Source organism: Triturus cristatus, chromosome 2_1 (genome assembly GCF_964204655.1).
Source record: "Triturus cristatus chromosome 2_1, aTriCri1.1, whole genome shotgun sequence".
In the NCBI taxonomy this organism is placed as follows: Eukaryota; Metazoa; Chordata; class Amphibia; order Caudata; family Salamandridae; genus Triturus; species Triturus cristatus.
Genome location: NC_140581.1, coordinates 29,467,603 through 29,490,652, shown reverse-complemented (window position 1 = coordinate 29,490,652; position 23,050 = coordinate 29,467,603). Strand labels below are relative to the sequence as shown.

At 46.0% G+C, this 23,050-nt stretch overlaps 1 protein-coding gene across 1 annotated transcript in view; it reads right to left on the bottom strand.

Moving 5' to 3' along the window:
- The window catches only part of NPR2 (natriuretic peptide receptor 2), a 571,736-nt gene that overhangs the window by 91,224 nt on the left and 457,462 nt on the right, over positions 1-23,050 (bottom strand). Inside the window, exons 16-17 of the mRNA XM_085627733.1 lie at positions 18,115-18,261; positions 15,006-15,129 (exon numbers count right to left, since the gene is read on the bottom strand). Coding sequence (XP_085483859.1) covers positions 15,006-15,129; positions 18,115-18,261 — 271 coding nt within the window. The remainder of the gene's footprint in view (positions 1-15,005; positions 15,130-18,114; positions 18,262-23,050) is intronic.

The window sequence follows — 23,050 nt, the reverse complement described above, 5'->3', positions numbered from 1 at the left end:
GTTTGAGGGCCTGCACACTGTGTTTGAGGGTCTGCACACTGTGTTTGAGGGCCTGCACACTGTGTTTGAGGGTCTGCACACTGTGTTTGAGGGTCTGCACACTGTGTTTGAGGGTCTGCACACTGTGTTTGAGGGTCTGCACACTGTGTTTGAGGGCCTGCACACTGTGTTTGAGGGTCTGCACACTGTGTTTGAGGGTCAGCGCACTGTGTTTGAAGGTCAGCGCACTGTGTTTGAGGGTCAGCGCACTGTGTTTGAGGGTCTGCACACTGTGGTTGAGGGTCTGCACAATGTGTTTGAGGGTCTGCACACTGTGTTTTAGGGTCATCACACTGTGTTTGAGGGCCTGCACACTGTGTTTGAGGGCCTGCACACTGTGTTTGAGGGTCTGCACACTGTGTTTGAGGGCCTGCACACTGTGTTTGAGGGTCTGCACACTGTGTTTGAGGGTCTGCACACTGTGTTTGAGGGTCTGCACACTGTGTTTGAGGGTCTGCACACTGTGTTTGAGGGTCTGCACACTGTGTTTTAGGGTCATCACACTGTGTTTAAGGGTCTGCACACTGTGTTTGAGGGCCTGCACACTGTGTTTGAGGGCCCGCACACTGTGTTTGAGGGTCTGCACACTGTGTTTGAGGGTCTGCACACTGTGGTTGAGGGTCTGCACAATGTGTTTGAGGGTCTGCACACTGTGTTTTAGGGTCATCACACTGTGTTTAAGGGTCTGCACACTGTGTTTGAGGGCCTGCACACTGTGTTTGAGGGCCTGCACACTGTGTTTGAGGGTCTGCACACTGTGGTTGAGGGTCTGCACACTGTGGTTGAGGGTCTGCACAATGTGTTTGAGGGTCTGCACACTGTGTTTTAGGGTCATCACACTGTGTTTAAGGGTTTGCACACTGTGTTTGAGGGCCTGCACACTGTGTTTGAGGGCCTGCACACTGTGTTTGAGGGTCTGCACACTGTGTTTGAGGGTCTGCACACTGTGTTTGAGGGTCTGCACACTGTGTTTGAGGGTCTGCGGGTCTGCACACTGTGTTTGAGGGTCTGTACACTGTGTTTGAGGGTCATCGCACTGTGTTTGAGGGCCTGCACACTGTGTTTGAGGTTCTGCGAACTGTGTTTGAGGGTCAGCGCACTGTGTTTGAGGGCCTGAACACTGTGTTTGAGGGTCTGCGCATTGTGTTTGAGGGTCAGCGCATTGTGTTTGAGGGTCAGCGCACTGTGTTTCAGGGTCTGAACACTGTGTTTGAGGGTCTGCACACTGTGTTTGAGGGTCTGCACACTGTGTTTGAGGGTCTGAACACTATGTTTGAGGGTCAGCACACTGTGTTTGAGGGTCTGAACACTATGTTTGAGGGTCTGCACACTGTGTCTGAGGGTCTGCACACTGTGTTTTAGGGCCTGCACACTGTGTTTGAGGGTCTGCACACTGTGTTTGAGGGTCAGCACACTGTGTTTGAGGGTCAGCACACTGTGTTTGAGGGTCAGCACACTGTGTTTGAGGGTCAGCACACTGTGTTTGAGGGTCTAAACACTGTGTTTGAGGGTATGCACACTGTGTTTGAGGGTCAGCACAGTCAGTGTTTGAGGGTCTAAGGAAAATGCTACTTACCCAGTATGCATCTGTTCTTGGCATATAGAGCTGTAGAGTCATATGATTAAGCATAGATTGCCATCTTGTTTTGGGTCCGGATGTTTGCACTTTGTTTTTGTTCGAAGAAGTCTTTCCAGTCACGAGATAGGTGACTCCTCCTTTCGGTGATAGTGCACATGGGCATCGGCTCCATCCTTAGATTGTTTTGCCATAAATGGTGATGATGAAGTTAGTAAGAGTAGTAAAGAGAGATGTCCATGTATAAATTATCTAATTAAGATAGTACTGCAACAGCTAAAGTTTCCCAGGGAGGCAGGTGGGTGCATATGACTCTACAGCTCTATATGCCAAGAACAGAAGCATACTGGGTAAGTAGCATTTTCCGTTCGAGGGATATGAGCTGTAGATCATATTCTTTTGCATAGAATACATAGCAGTTATATCCCAAAGCGGTGGCTAATCGGTAACCGTTGTAGTGGTTTGAAATAGTGTATGTAAAACTGCATGGCCCACACTAGTTTGCTGTCTTGCTAACACATCTACACAATAGTGTTTTGTGAATGTGTGTGGTGTAGACCATGTTGCAGCTTTGCAGATGTCATCTATGGGTATATTTCCTAAGAATGCCATTGAAGCCCCCAGTTTGCGTGTAGAATGCGCTCTAGCGGAAACTGTTAATGTGCGTTTAGCTTTAATGTAGCATATTTGAATGCACTTAACTATCCACCTTGCAATGCCCGATTTTGATATGGGATCGCCTTTGTGTGGTGGAGCAAAAACAACAAAAGGTTGCTTGGTTTTCCTTTCTATGTAGTATAAAAATGCTCTTTTGACATATAAGGTGTGAAGAGCACGTTCTGCCACTGAATCTGGTTGAGGGAAGAACACAGGCAACTCAACAGATTGGTTGATATGAAAGGCAGAAATGAGTTTAGGTAAAAATGTGGGGTTAATTCTTAAAACCACTTTGTTTTGGTGGTTCTTCTATGGTTAGTGCCTGAATCTCACCTACTCTTCTTAGAGATGTGATGGCTATAGGAAGGCTACCTCCCAAGTGAGAAATTGTAGTTCACATTTGTGTAATGGCTCAAAAGGTGAATCCATAAGTCTTGTAAAGACTACGTTTAGATTCCACACTGGAGCAGGTGGAAGTCTGGGTGCAATGATCTTTTTAAGTCCTTCCATAAATGCTTTAATAGCAGGCACTCTAAAAAAGGACAAATCCTGTCTGTTTTGTAGATATGCAGCTATTGCCGCAAGATGTAAGCGTATAGATGTGTACGCTAAATTTGAATGCTGTAGATGTAGTAGGTAGCAAATGATGTTTTGAATTGAAGCATCTAGCGGATTGATGTTATTGTTGTTACAGTAAATGGCAAACCGCTTCCACTTGGCTGCATAGCATGCTCTTGTGGTAGGGCCTCTAGCCTCTTTGATAATATTCATGCAGTCTGGCGGAAGATTAAGGTAACCAAGCTCTTGATTTCAGGTGCCAGATCGCAAGGTTGAGATGACTGGATCTGGATACCATATCTCTCCATGTTTCTGAGTGAGAAGAGTAAGGTGTAGTTTTTGGTGAGGAACTATTGATAGTTCTAACAGGGTTGTGAACCATGGTTGAAGGACCCATGTGGGAGCAACTAGGATTAGTGCCAGAGATCAACTGTCTGAGCTTGCGAACCACAAACAGAATGAGTGGGAGAGGTGGAAAGCGTAAGCTAATATCCCTGACCCATTCATCCATAGAGCATTGCCTTTGGACAATGGACGTGGATACCTGGATGCAAAGAATGGGCATTTTGCGTTTAGGTGGGTGGCGAACAGATCTATCTCTGCGAAGCTCCTTATTTGGAAGAATGAGAGCAGAACTTGAGGGTGGAGTTCCTAGTCGTGGATCTGCTGCCGTTGACGACTGAGCAGATCTGCAATCTGGTTGTCTACTCCTCAGAGGAGTTCTGCAAGGAGATATATTTTTTGAGGTATGGCCCATCTCCAGATGCTCTGGGCGAGCTGAGAGAGCTGGAAAGAGTGTGTCCCTACTAGTTTTTGTATGTAGTACATTGCTGTCACGTTGTCTGTGTGAATCAGGACAACTTTGTTTACTAAATGAATTTGAAAGGCTTTCAACGCTAATAAAATTGCCTTCAGTTCTACATGGTTTATGTGGAGTTGTTTCTGTTGCAGAGTCCACATGCCTTGAATGGTATGTGTGTGGTGATGAGCTCCCCAACCATTGAGCGATGCATCTGTTGTTAGCATTATCTGTGGAACCGGGTTGACGAATGGCCGCCCCTTGGAAAGGTTTTGCATGTTCCACCACTGCAGAGAGCGGTAAGTGCAGCCATCCACCATCACTAGATCTGATAACTGACCTTGAGCCTGGTTCCACTGACGTGCTAAACATTCCTGTAGGGGACGCATTTGGAGTCTTGCGTAAGGAATGATTAAAATGCAAGATGCCATCATTCCTATTGTTAGACCTGGCACCATTGGCATGGGTCTCCCTTCCATTTTTTGCTGTTGCCTCATGTGTTTTTGCTGGTGTTAGATGCTTTGGGCACTGTGCGACTGCTGTTCAGTGCCACAGTGCAAGTGCTCCCTATTGTAAATTGATGTATGGATTATTGACTCCATGATTGGATTATTTGATTTACTGGTCAGACCCTAGTACAGTATTTGTAAATAACCATTTAGGAAACGGATAAAAAAGTGGACCTATACTATACAATAACAATATGTGGCCAGAAAGGTTATTATTCCAAAATATATTCTTTTATTGAAAATGATCTGATATATGTATATTTTTTATATTATTTATATTTTATATCACATTATTACTCATAAATAGACGGACGATAAACTGCATACAAAGAACAATATATAGACTTCAGACAATTGTATGACAAATGACAAATGACAAATTTGATACAAAATTTATACCAACAAGGTGGTTATGGATAACATGCTCGAAATCAAGATACGATAAACCATTTCAAATTTTTAACAAATTTCGAAAAGAAACAAAAATGGCTAACATAATTAGAATCTACGCGCCTTTCGGCCAGACGCCTTCTTCAGGTAGCCATAAGTCTAAAGAAAAAAAGATGTAAAATGAAGAAACATATATATATACAACAATCTGGGCAGATATTGGGGATCCTACTGCAGCATTCTGTCTAATACTAGATCAGATTCATTACAAAAGTTTAAAAACATGTCACAGTAAAAGTAGAGAGAACGCAAATACAGAGTTCTGGAAGTCCCCTTAAAATTGTGAATTGATGTAGATATAGCAGAAAAAGGGTCATTATGTAACAGAAAGCTAATAGATACCAAACCCCATGCAAGAAAACACCTAGATATAAAGTGAATAATAGAGTAAATTATTTCCATTACCTTGTGTGAATGATTGAAATAAAGGAAAAAGAAGGAACAGAGTTTCTTAGAATTGTGGTCCTATATACCCTCACAGTTGAATCAGGGTCTAGTGCAAATACAATTAAAATGAAATAGAGAACACCAGTCTCAGCATCTTTCCCATAATTTCAACAATATTTTTATAACTAGGGATCCAGCGTTGGCATAGATGAATTGCGCTGATCTGCTAAAGAAAATGTGAGGGCATTTCAATAGATATACTTCTAAGAGACTGTCAAAATGCCATAAACGCAGCACAAATATTCTAGGTTTAGAGAGAGCATGATGCTTGTTAAACTACGATGACCCCTAGTGATATTGTTCTAAAAAATATACATACATATGTATATTTTATAACTAAGGGGTAGACTCAGATGTTGACGAGTCTTACCTATAACTAGTATAGTCACAGAGGTTGACACATCATATATACATGGTTTTTGTTTCTTTAGTGAATCTTTCATCACTGTTCACCGGACCGTTACTTCATCCTGGGGATAGTATCTTAACGGCCTCACAGTGAACGATACAATATCAATCGTGGTCTAGCCTCCACATTGGGCAATAGGATATTCGCCGTATTGTCAAGTATTTTATTCATCCTATTTGAATTGTGACCTTCTAGATATAGCAACAATACATATATATTATTTATGTGTGGTCTTATCTTTATCTTGACTGCAGGGCATTATCTTTATTCATTTAGGCCAGACCTCGTGATTCCAGGGTGTTATATTTTAATACAACTCTTGCTTGCCACCCAGCAAGATTTTGAAGGTAATACAAGTATGCCCACCTATATAAACACTACCATTGTTTAGACCATTTGGACTTGCATTATATAGTGCGTGGATAGCAGTCTAGTCACCTGCTTCTTTGAATTCTGTTTTCAGTAACTGGAACGCACCTGTGAGGCTGAAATAAGTCCAACCGTATCCTTAAGACAACTTAGGGGGCACAGCTTTTTATCAGAAGGTAATAACTTACTATTATCTCAGAGATATATTTGGTTACAAATATTTATCATGTCAACACCTTATCATACATGCCATTATCTAGAAGTACCCGTCCATGACTGGGATCAGAAGTACTTATATAACGTCACAACAGATCTCCTAAGAAAGAATTTAGGGTAAGACTCGTCAAAATCTGAGTCTACCCCTTAGTTATAAAATATACATATGTATATATATTTTTTAGAACAATATTACAAGGGGCCATCTTAGTTTAACAAGCATCACGCTCTCTCTAAACCTAGAATATTTGCGCCGCATTTATTGCATTTTGGCAGTCTCTTAGCAGTATATCTATTGAGATGTCTTCACGTTTTCTTTAGCAGATCAGCGCAATTCATCTATGCCAACGCTGGATCCCTAGTTATAAAAATATTGTTGAAATTATGTGAAAGATGTAGAGACACTGAGGTTCTCTATTTCATTTTAATTTTATTTTGTAATGTATCTGATCTAGTATTAGACAGAATGCTGCAGTAGGATCTCCAATATGTGCCCAGATTGTTGTATATATATATATGTTTCTTCATTTTACATCTCTTTTTCTTTAGACTTATGGCTACCTGAAGAAGGCGTCTGGCCGAAAGGCGCGTAGATTCTAATTATGTTAGCCATTTTTGTTTCTTTTGGAAATTTGTTAAACATTTGAAATGGTTTATCGTATCTTGATTTCGAGCATGTTATCCATAACCAGCTTGTTGGTATAAATTTTGTATAAAATTTGTCATTTGTCATACAATTGTCTGAAGTCTATATATTGTTCTTTGTATGCAGTTTATCGTATGTCTATTTATGAGTAATAATGTGATATAAAATATAAATAATATAAAAAATATACATATATCAGATCATTTTCAATAAAAGAATATATTTAGGAATAATAACCTTTCTGGCCACATATTGTTATTGTATAGTATAGGTCCACCTTTTTATCCGTTTCCTAAATGGTTATTTAAAAATACTGTACTAGGGTCTGACCAGTAAATCAAATAATCCAATCATGGAGTCACTAATCCATACATCAATTTACAATAGGGAGCACTTGCCCTGTGGCACTGAACAGCAGTGGCACAGTGCCCAAAGCATCTAACACCAGCAAAAACACATGAGGCAACAGCAAAAAATGGAAGGGAGACCCATGCCAATGGTACCAGGTCTAACAATAGGAATGATGGCATCTTGCATTTTAATCATTTCTTACGCAAGACTCCAAATGCGTCCCCTACAGGAATGTTTAGTACGTCAGTGGAGCCAGGCTCAAGGTCAGTTATCAGATCTAGTGTTGGTGGCTGGCCGCACTTACCACTCTCTGCAGTGGTGAATCAGATCATTTTCAATAAAAGAATATTTTTTGGAATAATAACCTTTCTGGCCACATATTGTTATTGTATAGTATAGGTCCACCTTTTTATTCGTTTCCTAAATGGTTATTTACAAATATTGTTTTTTTGCCCTGATTTAGAAAACGCATTCAGGGGTACCCCTTTTTTCCACATATATCAGACCCTACTACAGTGCACCATGGGTGCCCAGGGTTTGTAAATCAAATGCTGCTGGTGGGCTTGCAGCACTGGTTGTTCCACCCACAGAAGTAGCCTGTAAAGTGTGTCTCAGGCCTTCCATTGCAGAGCCTAAGTGCAGTCTGGTACTGCCATGTTGACTGGCCAAGTGCACCCACATGCCAGTCCCTAAACCTTCCCTTCTCTTCATATCAGACACCCCTAAGGTAGGCCCAAGGGCAGGGTGCATTGTAAGTAAAAGGTAGGACATGCCCTGGTGTGTGTGGCATGTCCTAAATAGTGAATTACAGCCATTTTCGTTTTTCACTATTGCAAGGCTACCTGTTCCCCATAGGCCAGAATGGGCAGTTTGATTATAACACCTTATAATCCTAACTGACACCAGGAACATAGTAGAAATTCGAGTTTAGTATGCCTAAACTCAGAATGATAAAATACATCTTTTAGTGAAGTTGGTTTTACCATTCTGTGTTTGAAAATACCACTTTAAGAAAATAGGTATTTTCTTGCCTAACTGTCCAAGCCTGCCTCTGCTAGGTTGTGTATTCCATCTCTGGTTTGTTAGTGACGGGGGCTCGGGAATCCCAGGAGACTAGGTGAGTCAGCACAAGGCTGAATAGGGAGATTTGCATGTAGCGTGGTGGGAGGAGTTGCACCTGGGTCTGAATAGGGATGTGCCTTCCCTCCACAATGCTGGCTCCACCCCCTGTGGTGCGTCTGATGTCCCTGGTCCACACTGTCAAAGGAAAGAAGGATTCCTGTAAACAAAGCGCTCCTAGACTGACCAGAACTGGTTTGGACTAGGCAAAGGCCTCTCTGCCTTCAGAGAACAAAGAGAATATGAGTATAAATACTGGGGCCCAGAACCCAAGACTTTAGATCACTTTTGGGAAACAAGAAGAACCTTTGCTGAAGAGAGGAACCAGAGAGAAACTGAAGGAGGAGACTATCCCTAAGCTGAGTGCTGTTTGGGGGATATGCCTGCAGTGGTTGCCTGACTGCCAAAGAAAAAAGAAAGGAGCTACTTTCATCAACTTGTAAAGGATCTCCAAGGGCTTGGAAATTGAGCTTGCCTCCTGCTGACGTCTCAGAGATAACAGACTTCACCAACCAGCTCCGTTCCCTTGCTTGGAATTTGAAGTGCCTGCTATTGTGAGGGGCCTTCTGGGAGCCTGCGTGTCACAGGGAGCTGGAAGCATGAGTCATGGAGAATAAGCGTGTCGCCGCCGCAGCCGCTGTCGTCGCATCACTGGGTAAGGGTGCCGTCGCTGCCGCATCGCATCACCGAAGCGTCATGATTCACTGGAGAAGAGTGTCGCCGCCACAGCCGCTGTCATCACATCACTGAGTAAGGGTGTCGCCGCTGCCGCTGTAGCCATCGCATCACCGGAGAAGTGTGTTGCAGGGCCTGTCGTAGCTCAGAAGATTCTCAGAGTCGCCGCACGGCTGTCGGGCGTACACGCATCAACCCTTTGTTGTCGCATCAAGAAGAAGACTCCATTTTTGTTGCATTGCACCGGATCGTCATCGCATCGCGGCGTTGGGAGCCGCATCGCCACAGAAGTGCAGTAAGAAACCGACGCATCACCTCCCCATGCGGAGAAGAACTGATGCGTCACCTCCCCTCTGGTAAGGAACCGACGCATCACCATCCCGCAGCAGCAGTAGGGAACAGACGGGGAGGAATTGGGAGAGACGTCCCCCGGCAGGAGTGGAATAATGGGGGGGTATGGGATGGAAGCCACTGTTTGTTGCCGGTGGGGAAGGTGCATGTGGAGTTGCCTCTGCTTCTGCTTCTTCCCTTACCATTGTTTCCTCTAAAACCTCCTCTGAAATAACCTCTTGGTGAGGGGGATTGCGTATTACCTTTGTAATTGGAGTTAGTCTTGGTGGATATGTTTTTTGAGCCACCCCTATAAAAGTAACGGCGAAAGAAACCCCTAACGGTGGGTGACTGAAAACATCCGATGGACTTTGCAACCTCTGTATCTTTTTTCATTTATTCCAGCGAGGTGTCCACTGCTGGTCCAAAGAGATGTTCCTTATCAAAGGGTTGGTTGAGGCTGGAGGTTTGCACTTCCGGTTTGAAACCTGAAATTCTCAACCAAGCATGCCTTCGTAATAATACACTGGTGTTAATTGTACAGGCTGCTGTGTCTGCCGCATCTAGGGCACACCTGACAAATGTGTTTGTAATGAGCTTACCCTCTTGAATAAGGTCGTTAGCCTTAGTCTTGTGTTCGTCGGTTACAACTACATGAGTTTCTCTAACTCATAGTAGTGAGTCCTAACATAATGAGCCAGTGAAGCTTGAGCTTTGGCAATACGCCAATGGTTAGCTGCTTGCGAAGCTACTCTTTTGCCTGAGGCGTCAATGAGCTTGGACTCCTTGTCTGGAGATGGAGCTTCACCTGACGTTTGGGAGTTGGCTCTCTTGCAAGCATTAGAGACTACAAGAGAGTATAATGGTTAACTGGCCCTAGATGTATGTAGGGTCAGTGGGAGCAGGCTTATATTTTTTCTCCACCCTAGGAGTAATAATTCTCGCTCTGACGGGGTCTTTGAAAATGTCCTCAGTGTGTTTTATAATGTATGAGTGACTGTGCGAGGAGGTAAAGGTCTCAAAGAGGAAATCCTGCTCTAATGGTTCTGAATGTAACTCCACCCAGTGATATTGAGCAGCTCTATTAAGGAGCTCAACATATCCAATGTTGTCATTGGGCAGGGAGGGCCTGGAGGGGTACAAATCTGGATCATTATCTTCCTCTGGATCAGTGTGATAGTCCCGCCAAGGATCAGTGTCCTGTGGGGGATCTCTATTGTCATCCCCATCTCCATCTCCATCATCTTGTGGGTTAGGTGAAGTTGGTGGTGGTGGTGAATTTTCAGGTGAAATAAGTAAGTTAGGATTAATAGGAAAAGTAGGTGTAATGTAAGGAGGAGAAGGGTTAGTACCCACACTTTTCTTCGTTAGAGGAATGTGGTAGTCCTCTGGTAGGCCTAATTTCCTCCTTTTGGGTATAGTTGCCTGAATATGCCCTGTATCAGGGTGAATCACCAACTTGTTCTGTTTCAGATCCGAAATGAGGTGAATGGACCGAGGTTCTTACGACGGAGTGTCTTTATCCTTGGTTGTCTGTTTCGGCACTAAATGTTTATGCTCCGAGCATTTCGGTGCCAGTGGTGTCGGCTTGGACTTGTGCTTCGGTGCCGAAGGTGTAGGGTTGGCACTGAGATGGGGTCAGTTCAAACCCAAACCGGAAGGCTTTTCTTTATGTTTCGGAGCCGAGCCCGAAGGCAGGGCGTTGGAAACCTTTCTTGGTGCTGACCTTCGCCCGAAGGCAGAGGAGGGACCGGAGCCTTTGTTTTAGGTTGTTGGGGTGGCAAGGGGTTGTCTTTACTCACGGTATGCTGACCCGGAGTAACCTGCTCCTGTTCTTCGATGTCTGAGTCATCCTCGGACACAAAGAAATGTTCTTCCACTTCTTCGGCTCCTTGGGCATGAGGTTCAGGGTCAGACTCTTCGCCGAAGATGTCCTGTGCGGAGCCGCTTTGCTGTTGCATCTCGTGACATCGAGCCCGACGATCACAAAGTCTTTTTCGATCGGAACGATCGGCATGCGTCGCAGTCCTTTTCATTGTGTTCTGGGGATAGACAGAGGTTGCACACATCATGCAAGTCGGTGTGTGGAAATTTAGCACGATACTCTGGATATAAGTTGAATGGAGTCTGCCCCATCGACTGCTAGAGCGGTCGGCGCGGGTTGGCATGACAGCCTTACACGAGTTTTACAATCGAAGATTTTACCGTTCAGACGATACATGACGAATGGGAAATCGAGGTCGATAACAATACCGTCGACGGTATGGATTGCGCATCGAAGAAGTCCGAGAAACGGTGCCGAACCGGAGTGCAGCAATACACATCCGAACCCGATGGCGGAAAAAAACAATCTAAGGATGAAGTTGATGCCCATGCCCACTATCACCTGAAGGAGGAGTCACCTACATCGTGACTGGAAAGACTTCTTCGAACAGAAACAAAGTGCAAACATCCGGACCCAACACTAGACGGCGATCTATGCTTAGGCATATGATATACAGCTCATATGCCTTGAACACACCGTTTTGAGGGTCTGCACACTGTGTTTGAGGGTCTGCACACTGTGTTTGAGGGTCTGCACACTGTGTTTGACGATCTGCACATTGTGTTTAAGTCCTATCACAGCACAGCGCAGCATCTGCATTTCATAAGAGTATGTTGCAGAAGGTTCGATGCTTTAAGCGCATACAGTAAAGTTCTGTGTCTAACTTGCACTATAGCAAAAATATGTCACACTGGCTTGGGAAATGGGATGTGGTGCTCTATTCTTAAAAATAAGAAATATTAGTGTTACAAAGAGGTAATCAATGTTTAACAAACCTTAGCAGCAAATATGTGTGCAGCCACGTGCCGCGTACCTCATACAATGTAAAGGACCATATAAGCGCCGCTTCCAAGCACTATCGACATAGATGTGTTACAGATGGATAATCAATCAGCCCTGTTCCTAAACGACTCTGTACTTGCTGCAGGAATGTGTCTGCATCCGCTGGAGAAGTGTTGCAGGTGCTACATGCGTGGGTTCTGTCACGATACAACCATACTGTGTATCTACACAACCCTAACTCACAAACACAACTTTTCTCCTTTGAGAAAACGGCTGTGTTGTGTTATTTTGTTTTAAAGTTTTATATAGTGTTAACTAGACCCGATACATCGGGTATCAGAGCGCTTTACATGAGCACCAGTTTCATTACAGATGGACACAAACATTTATTTTTTTGTTAGGCACGGGTAGATCAAGTGATTTGCCCAGAATCACAGGATGTTGAGCATCGTTGCCGAGACTCAAACCTGGTTCCCCAGCTTCAAGGTCGACCGCTCTAGCCGTAAGGCTACATCCTCACCCCTGTAACTTGCCCTTTAACTGTGACGGAACTGGTGGAGTTCTAGGGGCTTCATGATTATTACTGGGGGTGTCCTGGGCGACCACTGGCGCAGCTGTTTTGTGACTGAGTCTCTTAACAAAAGCCCTTGAACTATGGGACTCTGCGAAGAGGGAGAAGGCAATCCGAGGTGGACTGCGGTGACCCCTGTGGTGTGACTCAAAGCCCCAAAACAGCTACCGATCCAATCGATCATGGAGACACAATACCCGAGCATTTGTGGTAACCTCTGTGGGGCCCATAAATGTCCCTTGTCCCCCCAAACTATTAGAATTCATCACACGACCCCCAATACCATGCCTTCGGGGGGCGTGTGGGGTGCACACTGACGTCCAGGGTGCAGGTTGGTCCCAAACTGCATAGTCCGAAAGAGGGACCTTTTCTGTCGAATGACGCCGCAGGTAGAGGCGCGGACTCTTCAAGTCACTGCGCCTAGATAGGACCAACTTCCCCAATCGGCATTCCATGGGTAAGGTGTGAACCCCTCAATTAGTGGTGTAAAATGGGCAAATATTCCAGAAGGTCAAGGGCATGGGATATCTGTTAACACGTAGGCCTTGCCCCAAAAGTGGGCTTTGGTCATTCGGCACTTTTGTCTTTGGAAGCTGATGTGGCAGCCCCCTACCTGCCAGAATGGCACACTTAGTACTTGCATGGGGCACTCAATGCCTGCATGGGGGTTGCACCCCACAAAAGGTGCTTGTTGATAGGTGATGTAGCTGTGTTTCAGAAATGTAATGCTTTGTCTAAATGAAATCATGGGGCCCGATTCACAGAACTAACTTAAGACAAAATCCTAACTTCTGTGAATACCAAAAGTAGTAAGTTTAGGATTTTGTCTTAAATTAGTTCTTTGAATCGGCCCCATTGACTTTGGATAATGCGAGGAGATTTTAATCCTCAGACTCATCTTAATGTCATGTGTGCATACTCACATTTGTAGGTCTCAGTAGAATAAAGTTTGAAGGTGCTTCATGGGCACGGACACGGACTTTCACACACTGTTCTGAATAACATTTGTATTAAATCAAGGTTCCCCTAGCCGTCGTGGCCGAATCTCACACACGATGTAACAATATTTGTTCCCGCACAGGTGGTGAAGCGCCATGTTGTAGAGACTTTCTAAATGTATTCTGCAACTCTTCCTCTCTGCTGAACTCGGATTGGGTTACCACTATGAGAACCGTGCACAATTGTAGTAAATCTATGAAAATCTTTGTTCGGAACCCTTTAAAAGTATAATTTTCTTTGTTGAGGGGAGACACTCTTTCACTCATGTTCCCATAGATAAACAGGTCCAGCGAGAGGCACCACAGTTCGTATAGAGATTACACGACTCCTGGCCCATCAGTCGCGCAAATAACCGTAGCGCCATGTCACTGGATCACCATCATTTGATTGTCACCAGTGTGGGAAAGCTCGCTTCGTGCTTTAGATGGCTATTACTTTGATGGGGTATTTGGTGCTGGCGTGTTTACCTGCATAGGTCCTACCTACGTGCATCAACTTCAATCCCTAAATCCGCAGGGAAACAGCGTTTACAACGCTGGTAATACCACACGGGTAGGTTACAACGCAGGCGTTACATCATCCGCATTTTTACCAAGCATGGCATTACATCGCAAGTCGTTTCAACGACTTGCGCTTGATGGCGCGCAACACCAGGGAATGTGTTGGATTTTAAATCCAACACATTCCCTGCTGTTGCGCTAACCGGAGTAGTCCAGCGGGCCATCTAGTGCAAGTGGTAGAAACGACTTGCGATGTAAAGCCATGCGTAGTAACAACATGGACGATGTAACGTCCACGTTGCAACCTACTGCGGGGTAATGGATGGCGTAGTAACGTCATACATTCAAGTCCGCAATGTCATGAAGTCAGCTTAATGAAGTTGAAGACAATAGAGGCGCGATCCACCTGTACCTCCCATCATCGGGCCACTCATGTTGGTGCCATGACAGCGAACACTTCATAATGTATACCCTTAATGAAGAGATCCACTTTCAACATCAACTACCTCGAGTTTAACTCATAGAGGGGGATGTTTCTTACTATGAGATCTTTCATGTGTCAAGGAATATCTATCTTTATCCACCAACCAGGTAATGACAGTAAGACCCTCCCTGCACCATTGTAATAACAGAACGTGTATTTGTAAAGTGCACATTCACCCAGAATGGCATCTTGGCGCTGAATCACAGATGTTTATTGTTATCCAATTCAATGGTACCCATTTTATTGACCTCAGAAGGATGAAAGGCTGAGTGGGTCAGCTGGGATTTGAACCTATGACCATGAGTTTGAACACAGGCCCCTGCAGTGGGTGCATTAGTCCACTAAGCCACTAGCTCCCTCCTAAAACGTCCTGTCAGTCATTTCCTGTGTACAAGCCATGCCTGCAGTGCAAGGTAGTACTCTGGCTGACTTCTGCATGCCTGCGGTGTTTATTGTATACACAGCATTCCTCACCTGCATGGGGGTGCTCTCTGCGGACATGGAGGTGAAGCCCACAATGTCGCTGAAGTAGATGGTGACGCTATCAAAGGCCTCGGCCTGGACGGTTTCTCCGCGTTTCAGCTGCTCCGCTACAGAGCTGTTGAGAAGGAAGGGACAGGGCATGAGGATAACGGCAAGGGACGAGGCTTCCCAGCACTAGGACCCCAACCGTGAACTCTGCCTTGCACAAGAAGACGCGCAACTTTTGTGACCACAAGCCCTCTCGGATTCACTTTCCTCCATTTATTTAGAGTCAGGGCAGGAGGCAAGCATCGCAAGTCAAAGGAGGAGGCGAGCATCACAACTCAGAGGAGGAGGCGAGCATCACAACTCAGAGGAGGAGGCGAGCATCACAAGTCAGAGGAGGAGGCGAGCATCACAACTCTGAGGAGGAGGCGAGTATCGCAAGTCAAAGGAGGAGGCAAGCATCACAACTCAGAGGAGGAGGCACGCACCGCAAGTCAAAGGAGGAGGCGAGCATCACAACTCAGAGGAGGAGGCGAGCATCACAACTCAGAGGAGGAGGCGAGCATCACAAGTCAGAGGAGGAGGCGAGCATCACAACTCTGAGGAGGAGGCGAGCATCGCAAGTCAAAGGAGGAGGCAAGCATCACAACTCAGAGGAGGAGGCACGCATCGCAAGTCAAAGGAGGAGGCGAGCATCACAACTCAGAGGAGGAGGCGAGCATCACAACTCAGAGGAGGAGGCGAGCATCACAACTCAGAGGAGGAGGCGAGCATCACAACTCAGAGGAGGAGGCGAGCATCACAAGTCAGAGGAGGAGGCGAGCATCACAAGTCAGAGGAGGAGGCGAGCATCACAACTCTGAGGAGGAGGCGAGCATCGCAAGTCAAAGGAGGAGGCAAGCATCACAACTCAGAGGAGGAGGCAAGCATCGCAAGTCAAAGGAGGAGGCGAGCATCACAACTCAGAGGAGGAGGCGAGCATCACAACTCAGAGGAGGAGGCAAGCATCGCAAGTCAAAGGAGGAGGCGAGCATCACAACTCAGAGGAGGAGGCGAGCATCACAACTCAGAGGAGAAGGCGAGCATCGCAAGTCAAAGGAGGAGGCGAGCATCACAAATCAGAGGAGAAGGCGAGCATCACAACGCAGAGGAGGAGGTGAGCATCACAACTCAGAGGAGGAGGCGAGCATCGCAAGTCAGAGGAGGAGGCAAGCATCACAAGTCAGAGGAGGAGGCGAGCATCACAAGTCAGATGTGAAGGAAAGCATCACAAGTCAGAGGAGGAAGCGAGCATCACAAGTCAGATGTGAAGGAAAGCATCACAAGTCAGAGGAGGAAGCGAGCATCGCAAGTCAGAGGAGGAGGCAAGAATCACAAGTCAGAGAAGGAAGCGAGCATCACAAGTCAGAGGAGGAGGCGAGCATCACAAGTCAGATGTGAAGGAAAGCATCACGAGGAGGAAGCGAGCATCACAAGTCAGAGGAGGAGGCGAACATCACAAGTCAGAGGAGGAGGCGAGCATCACAAGTCAGAGGAGGAAGCGAGCATCACAAGTCAGAGGAGGAGGCGAGCATCACAAGTCAGAGGAGGAGGCAAGCATCACAAGTCAGAGGAGGAGGCGAGCATCACAAGTCAGAGGAGGAGGTGAGCATCACAAGTCAGAGGAGGAAGCATCACACCTCAGAGGAGGAGGCAAGCATCACAAGGCAGAGGAGGAGGAAAGCATCACAAGGCAGAGGAGGAGCCAAGCATCACAAGGCAGAGGAGGAGCCAAGCATCACACACTCCGAGGAGGAGGCAACCATCACACTGTCAGAGGAGGAGGCAAGCATCACAAGTCAGAGGAGGAGGCAAGCATCACAAGTCAGAGGAGGAGGCATTCATCACACAGTCATGGCATCCTATGGTACAATCTCTACGCCCTTCACTCCTTCACCCCATCCAGACCCTGGAGGTCAGTCTGTATCAGAATCGAGCAGCATAAGCTAAGCTACTCTCTGACCCCCAGATGGACAGGAAGGGCGTGGTTAAGGGCTTCCCATTAGTGGGCTGCGGAAAGTATGGGGCGCACTCTGACCTTAGAGATGGAAGGGGACATGGCTGCTTATAATCCGAGACTAGAGATGGACTGGGAGATACATGTCACATTCTGAGCCTATAAATGGATAGAACAGTTGTTGTCACCCTTTGACCCCAGTGACAGGGAGAGCTGGAGGAGGAACTCCGACCCCACAAAGAATCACAGCTCAAGTGGAGGTTTCTTTGACCAGAAACTCTCACTTGTTGAAATATACGGAGGTTGCTCTTACTGTTTTAAGCCCTGATTGGACGGACGCTCTACACAGCACCCAAAGAGGACCCTGTTCTCACTTGTTGATATATATGGAGGTTGTTCTTACTGTTTTAAGCCCTAATTGGCTGGACGCTCTACACAGCACCCAAAGAGGACCCTGTTCTCACTTGTTGATATATATGGAGGTTGTTCTTACTGTTTCATCCCTGATTGGCTGGACGCTCTACACAGCACCCAATGAGGACCCTGTTCTCACTGGTTGATATATGTGGAGGTTGTTCTTATTGTTTTAAGCCCTGATTGGGCGGACATTCTATTGATCAACCAATGATGACCCTGTTCTCACTTGTTGATATATATGGAGGTTGTTCTTACTGTTTCATCCCTGATTGGCTGGACGCTCTACACAGCACCCAGTGAGGACCCTGTTCTCACTTGTTGATATATATGTAGGTTGTTCTTACTGTTTCATCCCTGATTGGCTGGACGCTCTACACAGCACCCAGTGAGGACTCTGTCCTCACTGGTTGATATATATGGAGGTTGTTCTTATTGTTTTAAGCCCTGATTGGGCGGACGTTCTATTGATCAACCAATGGCGACCCTGTTCTCACTTGTTGATATATATGGAGGTTGTTCTTACTGTTTCATCCCTGATTGGCTGGACACTCTACACAGCACCCAATGATGACTCCACTCTACCCTGGTGCCGGGTTAGACAGGATGGATGCTCTTACTGAGTTGGTGTGATGCCCTTCTCCCAGGACCCAGATACCCTGCTACGTCATAGTAGGACACAGTGGGACAGACAGGTGCTCTTACTGTGGGAGGATCTGGTACAGCAGGTTCTCAGCCTTCCTTTTCTCCTCAAGGTACGCCTGAGTCCTCTCCTCCACCAGCTTCTCGAGGTTGTTGGCGTACTGCTCCATGCGGGACAGGAGGTTGTCCAGGATGCTGCTGCTGGCCTCTCTGCAGGGAAAGAAAGACATTGTGATACTGGGGTTCTGCACCCTCCGCAGGAACAGGCCTCCTCGATACGTATACAGAGGGTCATCGATGTCCGCAGAACTTCCCCAGATTATTAATGTCACCTCTAGACCTCAATAAGGCATACATTTGCCATGGGTTTCTTCTGGTTATGGGAAGTGGAACTACAGGGGTACTCTGTTACACATTCTGATACGCTTTTGCCCAACTCCCGATTAGTAAAAGTGCTACGAGGGCACACTCCTTTCTATTTGGGCAAATAAATATTCCCAGAACACTCCCATCTTACTTTATTTTGGATATATTGGGGTCAACTCACAAAAGCGTGTAAGAGAACAGAAGAGTACTACCGGGGCAATACTTGATGCAAGTTTTCTCCAAAATGACTCGGACCTTACATTTCTACACCATGTTCATCTCTCCCTCAAGACTTCGTGGGCGCATTGCCATCAGTTCAATAATCCATCATTGCTGAAGGATAGCTGATCTATCTTTGTCCATCAAGTGGCGTGACCTGCAGAGATGGGCGTAATACGAGGTGTGACCTTCAGAGCTGCAGAAAATACAGCATATGTGACCTGCAGAGATGGACATCATACTCCAGGGGTGACCACAGAGCTGGACATAATACTCCAGGTGTGACTTGCAGAGCTGGACATAACACTCCAGATGAGACCTGCAGAGATGGACATAATACTCCAGGTGTGACCTGCAGAGCTGGACATCATACTCCAGGTGTGACCTGCAGAGATGGACATAATACTCCAGGTGTGACTTGCAGAGCTGGACATAATACTCCAGATCTGATATGCAGAGCAACTCATAATTATCCAGGTGTTGCCTGTAAAGATAGACATAACATTCCAAGTGTGACCTGCAGAGCTGGACATAATACTCCAGGTGTAACCTGCAGAGTTGGACATATTACTCCAGGAGAGACCAGCAGAGATGGACATAACACTCCAGGTGTGACCTGCACAGCCGGATATCATACTCCAGGTATGACCTGCTGAGATGGACATAATACTCCAGGAGTGACCAGCAGAGATGGACATAACACTCCAGGTGTGACCTGCACAGCCGGAGATCATACTCCAGGTATGAACTGCTCAGATGGATATCATACTCCAGGTATGACCTGCTCAGATGGATAAAATACTCCAGGTGTGACTTGCAGAGTGGGACCCAATACTCCAGGTGTGACCTGCGGAGATGGACATAATACTCCAGGTGTGACTTGTAGAGCTGGACATCATACTCCAGATCTGATATGCAGAGCAAGACATACATATCCAGTTGTTGCCTGCAAAGATAGACATACCATTCCAGGTGTGACCTGCAGAGATGGAATTTATACTCCAAGTGTGACCTTCAGAGATGGAAATAATACTCCAGCTATGACCTGCAGAGATGGACATAATACTCCAGGTTTGACTTGCAGAGATGGAAGGATAATGTTACTAATACAGTAATCATCTGTTCTTGGTGTAGAGCTGTAGGTTCACATGCTTTGCATACTCTTGCCATCCAGTGTTATGTGCGGATGTTTGCAAGTTGTCAAACAAGGTAGGTGTCTCCTCTTTTCGGTGATAGTGCGCATGGGCATCGACTACATTTTTAGATTGTTTTCCCGCAGAGGGTGAGAATGGAGTTGGTGAGTGTAGAATAGAGATGTCCATGCGTATGAATGTAAATTGAGAACTACAACAACTACAGGAGACCGGGGAGGTGGGTCACCGCATGTGAATATACAGCTCTACATGCCAAGAACAGATGCTTACTGGGTAAGTAACATTATCCATTTGAGGCATGTGAGCTGCAGATCACATGCTTTGCATAGACGATATAGCAGTATACTCCCAAAGCAGTGACTAATCTGTAGTGGTTGTAGTTGTCTGAAAGCGTGTTCTAAGTACTGCCTGCCCTATATTTTGCTGTTGTCTCGTTAACACATCTACGCAATAATGTTTGGTGAATGTTTGCGGTGTAGACCATGTGCTGCCTTACTGATGTCGGCTTTTGGAATATTCCCTAAGAAGGCCATAGTAGCCCCTATCTTGCGAGTGGAATGCGTTCTAGGGGATATTATCAAAGTTCTTTTTGCTTTGGCATAACATGTTTAGATATATTTTACAATCCATCTTGCAATACCTGACTTAGATATGGGATTGCCTTTGCGTGGTGGTGAAAAAGTAACAAATAGCTGCTTTGTTTTTCAAAATTCTTTGGTTCTTTCTACGTAATATAGTATAGCTTGTCTAACATCAAGTGTGTGTAGAGCTCGCTCTGCTACAGAATCAAGTTGAGGAAAGAATACAGGTAACTCAACAGATTGATTGATATGTGTCTGGAATCCCCTCCCGCACATGGATTCCCTCCCACGATGCCACTTCCGTGAACCTGGTGCGCTTGGAGGAGAGCGGACTACAACTCCCAGAATGCCCTCCAGCAACAATTGCCTTATGCAACTCAAGAGTTCTGGTTACATAACACCAAGGGTAACACCTAGTTTTCATGTTATGCAACTCAAGAGTTCTGGTTGCATAACACCAAGGGGAACGCCTAGTTTTCATGTTATGCAACTCAAGAGTTCTGGTTACATAACACCAAGGGTAACGCCTAGTTTTCATGTTATGCAACTCAAGAGTCATGGTTATACAACGCCGAGAGTACTACTTAAGGAGAAGATCACTGGGACTCGGCGTCGAATATTCTGATCTTTGCCGGAGTACCTGGTTGAGGTACACGGACCCGTTGGTAAGTTGAGCGGCGGAAGGAACATTCTAAGAAGCGGAGGAGAGGTTCTGGCGTGTGCTTCCTGCCCGTGTCCTGTCCCGTTCTGAGAGCCGTATTCAACGTCATTGGGCACAAGTCCCGTTGGTAGAGCCGAAGCTCCCAACGGCCTGACAATTTGGAGAAAACGAGGTTGGTGCGAGCCGAAGCTCCCAACCCACGTTCCTTGGGTAAACACACGCTTAGAGCTAAGACGCTATCCCGGAGGTGTTTCCGCGTCTTAGCCATCGACACTCGTAGGAGAACTGGGATAGGTAGAGCGGCTGCTCCCATCCATTCTCTGCGCCACCTTGGGTATCATCACTTAAACCCGGATACAAGAGACGCACACTAGGAGGTGTTCCCAGCGTCTTTGTGTTGTGGCAGTACTCTGGGGGATACTGGTAGAGCGGCTGTTCCCAGGTGGTAGAGAGCCCGGTCGGGTGACTCCCACGTGCCCCCCGTAGATTCCACAACCTTGGAACTACCCTTCACAGCGGTCAAGTGGCATTGTCGGCCACTGCTTAGCACTGTGCCCTCCGTTGGAGCATACTGGGTCCGGTGTTCATGCGGAGGACGGTTAGACGAGCTGTGAATGTGTATCGTACTTTACCTGGTGATTCCAGTACCGGTATTCTTTGTTGTCTGTAGTTGTTTATCTGTTTATTAAATCATCCTTAAACCTCCATTTCTCTGGTCCGTCGTCTGTTTGTCCCAACCCCGAGAAAGCCAGGACGTTACAATATGAAAGGCAGAATCTACTTTAGGGAGAAATTTAGGATTGGTTCGAAGAACCCCCCCTATCTATGTGAAGTTGAAAAGCTCTTGTATAGTTAATGCCTGAAGATCACGAACTCTCCTAAGTGAGGTTATTTGCTCTGAGAAAGCATCCTTCCATGAGAGGAATTGTAATTGTCATTTGTGCATTGGTTCAAAAGGTGGACCCATTAGCATTGGAAGGACTATGTTTAGGTTCCACTCTGGTGCAGGGGGAACTCTTGATGGTATCGTCCTTTTTAATCCTTCCATGAAGGCTTTAATCACTGGTACTCTGAATAGAGAAGTGTTGTCTATTTTGCAAGCATGCGGCTACTGCTGCTAGGTGTAAACGAATGGATGTGTAAGCCAATCCAGATTGCTATAAATGCAACAGGTAACAAATTATGTTTTGTGTAGATGTATCAAGTGGATTGATGTTGTTGTTACAATAGATAACAAACGGTTTCCATCTTGCTGCATAACATGCCCTAGTAGTCGGCTTTCTAGCCTCTTTGAGAATATTCATACAGTCTGGTGGTAATTGTAAATAACCAAACTCTATGACTTCAGGAGTCAAATCGCTAGGTTGAGTTCTTTTGGATTTGGATGTCTGATTTCTCCATGGCTCTGAGTAGAGAGGGTGTGAGATGTAGCTTTTGATGTGGAACCACCAACAGTTCTAACAAGGTGGTGTACCAAGGTTGACGAGCCCATGTGGGGGCTACTAAGATCAGTGTGAGGGATGTTTGTCTGAGTTTCAAAACCAATAATGGAATTAGTGGGAGAGGCGAAAAAGCATAGGCAAATATCCCTGACCAATTCATCAATAGGTACAAAAGGGGGTGGTGATGGACGGAGCATAAGAACCAATCAAACACTCACACCGAATCAACAGATCTGGGTTTGATCCATCACCGTTCTTTAGCCCACTCTGCCACCCCAGTTCAGACATGGCCATATGCAAATCAGTCTGACCCTGTGCCTCATGGGAACAGTCCAGCCCGAACTGCCAAGCCATGCCTTCCCTGGACCGGAAACAAGCTTCCTAGGACCGGTTTCTGGCATTTCAGCCGTCTTCAGCCAGGCTTGCTTGAATCCAGTGGCAAAGTGAGCAAATGGGGAGAAAGTCTTGATGTATTCCTCCAACAAGTGCGGAATAGTCGGAGGGAAGTGTAGGGGAAGTCACTGTTTATTTGGGGGAAGGAGAATTGTGGGGTGTGGTGTTTTTGCCTCTGCTGCT